Source organism: Kogia breviceps, chromosome 4, assembly GCF_026419965.1.
Source record: "Kogia breviceps isolate mKogBre1 chromosome 4, mKogBre1 haplotype 1, whole genome shotgun sequence".
NCBI classification, from domain to species: Eukaryota; Metazoa; Chordata; class Mammalia; order Artiodactyla; family Physeteridae; genus Kogia; species Kogia breviceps.
This window is the reverse complement of record NC_081313.1, coordinates 27,757,940-27,763,939: the sequence shown is the minus strand read 5'-3', so window position 1 is coordinate 27,763,939 and position 6,000 is coordinate 27,757,940. Positions and strand designations below refer to the sequence as shown.

The window sequence follows — 6,000 nt, the reverse complement described above, 5'->3', positions numbered from 1 at the left end:
CTGACCAAACAGGCAGTTGACTGGCATTACAAAATGTTGTGTATACACTTTATTCATTCTATAATTCCTTTAGCAAATGTTTATTGAGAACCTACTAGATGCCAGGTATCATGCTAGATGCCATAATGAGCAAAACAGACCAGATCACTGCTCATAAGGGGATCAAAGACCAACATAGGAGAAGGAGAATAAACACGAACTATCTGAATTGTGTTAAGTGCAATGAAGGAAAATATCACAGTGCTGTGAGAGAGCTAGTGATTTAGGGGAAGGGGCAACCTCCCACTGTTTTAAGTCTAGTTAATTGACTATATGTGTGTGTGTAGAAAACTTGTGTTCAGGAGAGGACAGAATATTTATACCTAGAAAAAGTTGAGAAAAAAGATATCGACTCATTCATACTTAACATCTGGATTATAGGGCTTTATTTTCTCAAAGTTGTGTGTGTGTGTGTGTGAGAGAGAGAGAGAGAGGCAGAGAGAACAGTACAAAGGAAGACTCTTAGAAGAACGTTCTAAGGAGCCAGAGGGCTCACAGCAGCTAATCTCCATCATGCTTTCCAGGCCCCACCCCCCTTCCTTCTCATCATAACTTGTGATCTTAGAGGCGTGAAAGAATTTGAGCCCCTCCCCCAGCCTGACCATCTCTGTTGGCCGCTCAGCCGGGCTCCACCTCATATCCAGCTGTGAGCACAAACCCCAGGGCCACGCAAGAGGTGGTGGGCTTGCAGGCAGGTTCCTCACCCAGTGGCCATGGGCGACAGCAGTGGGCAGCCTGGCACCCACACCTACAAGTCCCTCGCCGAGGAGGGCCCCTTCGGCTCCGTGGAGCCGCCCAAAAGACCCACAGGGAGCCTGGTCATGCACAGCATGGCCATGTTCGGCCGGGAGTTTTGCTATGCGGTGGAGGCAGCCTACGTGACCCCAGTCCTGCTCAGCGTGGGCCTGCCCAGGAGTCTCTACAGCATGGTGTGGCTTCTGAGCCCTATCCTGGGATTCCTGCTGCAGCCCGTGGTGGGCCTGGCCAGCGACCACTGCCGGGCCCGCTGGGGACGGCGGAGACCCTACATCCTCACGCTGGGCGTCGTGATGCTCCTGGGCATGGCCATGTACCTTAACGGGGACGCTATCATATCAGGTCAGTGGGCAGCACAAGGTGGGCAGGCCGGGAGAAGGGTCCTGTTATGCAGCTCGCTGAGAGGAGAATGCAGATTTCTTTACGCCACAGTCAGAAATCGGTTAAAACTGATTCTCTCTCCTAAGATGCATTGAGTTTCCACCTTTGAGTGACCCAAATTCTGTGGTTAGGCGCCTTTACTTTGAGAAACGTCAGGATACATTATTTTTTCAATTGTGAGAACTTGAAAATAGGCTTATATTTTTACCCATTTTATTAAATTACATATTTTTACGTGTTTATCAATTATGGGTTTTTTGTGTGCCCATTATACCTTGTTTAGTACTTTCTCAAATTAACCAGCTGCCAAATGGCTCCATACATTTTTCGAATAAATGTAACTTGGTGTCCAGATGAGAGTTAATTATGTTCACAGCTTTCTGTGGAGCCTTTTAATAGATACATGGCATCAGCCTGGTAGCTCAAGGGGACAATTTTGCACTGCAAATTGTGGACATAAACCTGATGGTGAGCACTTTTTCTAGCCATTAATCAGCCACCGCCAATTAGTAATTGGTGGTAGTACATATCGCATTGAGAAAAGAATCGTTAAACTGAAAAATAGCACACATATTTGAGCATTAACTCTCAGGCTAGCAGAATGGATGATAATGAGACACGCTAATCATTTATCATTTGTATATATTTAAAAGAGGGCATAAGTCTATAAATGTAGGGTATTTCTGGAAAAAATTACAAAAAAACTGAAAAGAATTGTTGCCGTTAGGGAAGGAGTACTAAAGGGCTGGGGTGAGAGGGGGAGGGTAGGCTTATTTTTCACTATTTTTTTTTTTTTTTACTGTATTTTTAAAAACAGTTACGTACAGGGAGATCAGCTCGGTGCTTTGAGACCACCTAGAGGGCTGGGATAAGGAGGGTGGGAGGGAGGGAGACGCAAGAGGGAGGGCATATGGGGATGTATGTATATGCATAGCTGATTCACTTTGTTATACAGCAGGAACCAACACAACACTGCAAAGCAGTTATACTCCAATAAAGATGTTAAAAAAAACCAGGTGCATATATTACATATTAGGTTTAAAAAATAAACTGAAAGCAAGGGAAATAGTTGTGAGTGAGTCAGTGAACCTGTGGCATAGCCATAGGATGAATATTATTTAGCTGTTAACACTGTGAAGTTGGTCTTCATCACCGGAAATGCTCATGTACAACACGATCCCTTAGTCAGTGCTCCTCAAAGCAGAGTCCTCCAACCCAGGAGTCCCCAACCCCCGGGCCACGGACCGGTGCTGGTCCACGGCCTGTCGGGAACCGGGCCGCACAGCAGGAGGTGAGCAGGGGGGCCAGCGAGTGAAGCTTCCTCTGAGGCTCCCTGTGGCTCCTGTGACCCCCCGAACCATCCCCCCAACCATCGCTGGCATTACCGCCTGAACTGCCTCCACCCCCCTGTCCCCATCGTGGAAAAATTGTCATCCACGGAACCGGTCCCTGGGGCCAGCCTGCAGCATCAGCATCAGTGGGGGGCTGTTAGAGGCCCCCCTCCCACCTACTGATGAATCACAGAAGGTGGAGCCCAACAACCTGTTTTAACAAGTCGTCCAAGTGGTGGTTAAGCACGCTGAAGTTTGAGAAGCACTGCATGAGGGCACAGGTGCACACCTCTCCACAGTAGTGTGTAAAGGGATGTCTGAAGGATGACCGGATCTAGGGGCTGGAATCTAGAAGCATCTCCCCAGCTTTTCTCTACGGTTTACACTCAGCATGTATAGTTTTTAAAACAGCTTTATTTAAAGAGATGATTCACATACCATACAAGTCACCATCTAAAAGTATACAACTCAGTGCTTTTTCATATGTTGTCAAGGTTGTATAACCACCGTCACTATCTAATTACACAACATTTTCATCCCCCCCGACCAGAAACCAGAAAGAAGCCTGGCAACCGTTAGCAGTCACTCCCCATTTCCTTCTCCCTGACAGTCCTGGGCAACTGCCCAGTCTACTTTCTGTCTCTAGAGAGCTGCCTTTTCTGGACATTCACTGCATCATTTTTAAAACTTGAAAAAATGGTGGAGCTATTTCTTATTTGGAAAAGCAAAGCAAAATGAAAGTAAAGGGAAATAATTTGATGACAGGAAGTCTGGGTGGAAATAAAAATGCAGATCATTCTAAACCAGGATTTAGGAGACCAATGTTTGTTTCTCTTTTAGCTTTGATTGCCGACCCAAGGAGGAAGCTGATTTGGGCCATCAGTGTCACCATGATAGGTGTGGTTCTCTTTGATTTTGCTGCTGACTTCATTGACGGGCCTATCAAAGCCTACTTATTTGATGTCTGCACCCATCGAGATAAGGAGAGGGGCCTCCACTACCATGCCCTCTTCACAGGTAGGGAATATTCCAGAAAGTCTATCCTTCAGCTCCCCAGATAGGGAGGCCCTTCCACTGAAGCCATCCAGTGTCTCAGCACTCAAGACTTTTTCAATGAATGGATCCGTTGATGGACTGCTCCCATCACGCGGGCTCTTGTCTTCCAGTGCATTTCTCTTGTGACCAGGCTGTGGAGTTTTTGCAAAGGAAGTTTATACAAGGGCTTTCTGAAGAGCCATTTGTGGAGACCTTTACAACTAAAATGAAAAGAGGCCTTGTAGACTTGACTTCATTTTTTGTTTTGTTTTATTTTTTAATCAGTAATATGTAGCATCAGCATTACTTAGGAGCTTGTTAAAAATGCAGCTTCTTGGGCCCCTCCTCCAGTTATTTTGATTCAGTAGGTTTGAGGTGAGGCCTAGAAATTTGCATTTTTAATGACTACTCCAGATGATTCTGTGGCAAGTATCCCAAGGATCACATTTTAAAACAAAAATAGAAACAAACCAAGCACATAAAAAGCCCCAAGTCTTAGAGGTTTCTTAGTTGTATAAAGAGTTGGCATTTCGTCAACCTCCTGGTTTGGAAAAGGCCATGCCAGGAGGAAAACGGGGGGCCCTCTCCATTTCTTGGGTCCATTGCCGGCTTCCTTTGGTTGCTGTTGGGTCCTTCATTTAGAGCAGTGCTACTGATGTTCAGCATGAATTTAGAGAGCTCCAGTTAGGACTTTTCTAGGGCTGGGGTGTCATGCACAAGATGACAGCATGATCCTGGCCTGGGAGCATTTCTTTGTCTACTCGTGGGGACTCTGTTTGAAGGTCTACATCGCCCAGCCAATATATTTTATGTATTGACATATTCTGTCTCCTCCCATGGCCAGGTAGGTCCCATGAGAAGCAAAATCCTGAGTTTTGTCCAGTTTGTGTCTCTGCAGCCCAGAGCGGCACCTGCATGGAAGCCGTTGGCTCAGTAATTTGTTGTTAGAGCAAATATTTGGTTGGTGAGTCCTGGAAGGATGGGGCTGCCCAGCAGAGAATATTTCCTCCGTACTCCAGGGCAGACAGAGAGCAAGAGTCCAGCCCGTCTGTGGGGCCCCCGAGCCCCATGTCTACAGCTAGAAGGTCCCAGGATAGAGATTCAAACTGCATCTTCCTAACTGAAATCCCACAGTTCCTGCTGCTTTATCATAATCTGCAAATGAATTACAGCAAAGTCTCATGGGAGACTTCTTGGCTTTTGAACCTGACACATTGAGAGTCTTATTGCTCTAAGTGCTTTGGGCTGTATGGCCACTCCTTCCCAGCTTACATCAGTGTTAGTCTCGGCCAAACAACCTCTGCTTTGCTGCCTCTGTGTTAGAAGACTGAGCCCTGTATTTTGGGAACTTTTCCAAGGTTAACGCATGGTAGTATTTCTATTGAGTTCGATAAAATGTCTTGAAGTTCTCTACTGATATTAGTGTATAGTAGTCTCAGCAAACATGACCTGGGTTTAGGCTTTCACTGTATCTTTCATACTTATCCTTTAACTGATTTTCCAGTCTCTAATTTCTTCCTATTCCGACTGAAACAACACGTAGCTTCCAGCTTCATATTCCTAAAAGACAGCTATGACCAGGGCACTTTCCTGTTCAATGACCTGCAGTGGCTCCTGTTGACAAATTATGAATTAATCCACAGTCAATCTAAGAAAGAAATAGAGAATTTTAGTCAAGCCAACCTGAAGATTATAAACCAGGAGACAGTCTCTCAGAGAGCTCTAAAACTGTTCCTCCCATCAGAGGTCAAAACACAGATTTGAGACAAAGGATTATACATCAGATGACCTATTGACAGTTTACATAGTCCAGATCTGCACATACAAGGTGAGTAGTGGGTCATCGTGACCACTTACAGGATTAAGAAAGGAATGTTATTTCCTAAGGGGTTACCTTGCTGGTGCCAGGAGAAAATTGCTCCGTATCGAGCAGGTACTCCTGTGCCTTACGCAGCGGTCTGGTTAATGTATGATACAGATGCACGATGCACACTAAAGGGGAGGATGGAGGCCCAAACAGGCAGAGAGAGCATTTTATGTTTAAATTTTTCTTGTCTTGCCATAAAATATGAATTTTATTCCATCACTCCCCATTTGCCTACTGAATCAAGATCAAATTCCTGGACAGGGTTCAAACTCCCCACAATCTGTTCCCACCCTACCCTTCAAGCTTTGTTTCCCATTTCTCCCGCCACATCCTCTGCGCTCTGAGCAGTTTCCCGGCGTGTTCCCAGGGGCGGAATCCAGGTCTGTTTTACCCACTGTATCCCTGTACCGCCACCACTGCTTGGCATGTTGTAGGTGCTCAAGGTGAATATCAATGGAACACACCAAGGAGACTGCCCTTTCCTTTCCAGCTTCTGGGGCTTTACTCACACTGAAATTCCCTTCCCCCTTTTCTCCCTTTGGAAATCGAAGCTGCTTAGGAACTTTCGTCTACCCACTTCCCAGAGAGAAA

The 6,000-nt window shown here is 45.9% G+C and overlaps 1 protein-coding gene across 1 annotated transcript in view; it reads left to right on the top strand.

The window, feature by feature from the left end:
• Positions 1-737: 737 nt before the first annotated feature.
• SLC45A2 (solute carrier family 45 member 2) overlaps positions 738-6,000 on the top strand; it is a 32,756-nt gene continuing 27,493 nt past the window's right edge. The window contains exons 1-2 of the mRNA XM_059060834.2: positions 738-1,137; positions 3,348-3,524. Coding sequence (XP_058916817.1) covers positions 753-1,137; positions 3,348-3,524 — 562 coding nt within the window. The 5' untranslated portion in view covers positions 738-752. The remainder of the gene's footprint in view (positions 1,138-3,347; positions 3,525-6,000) is intronic.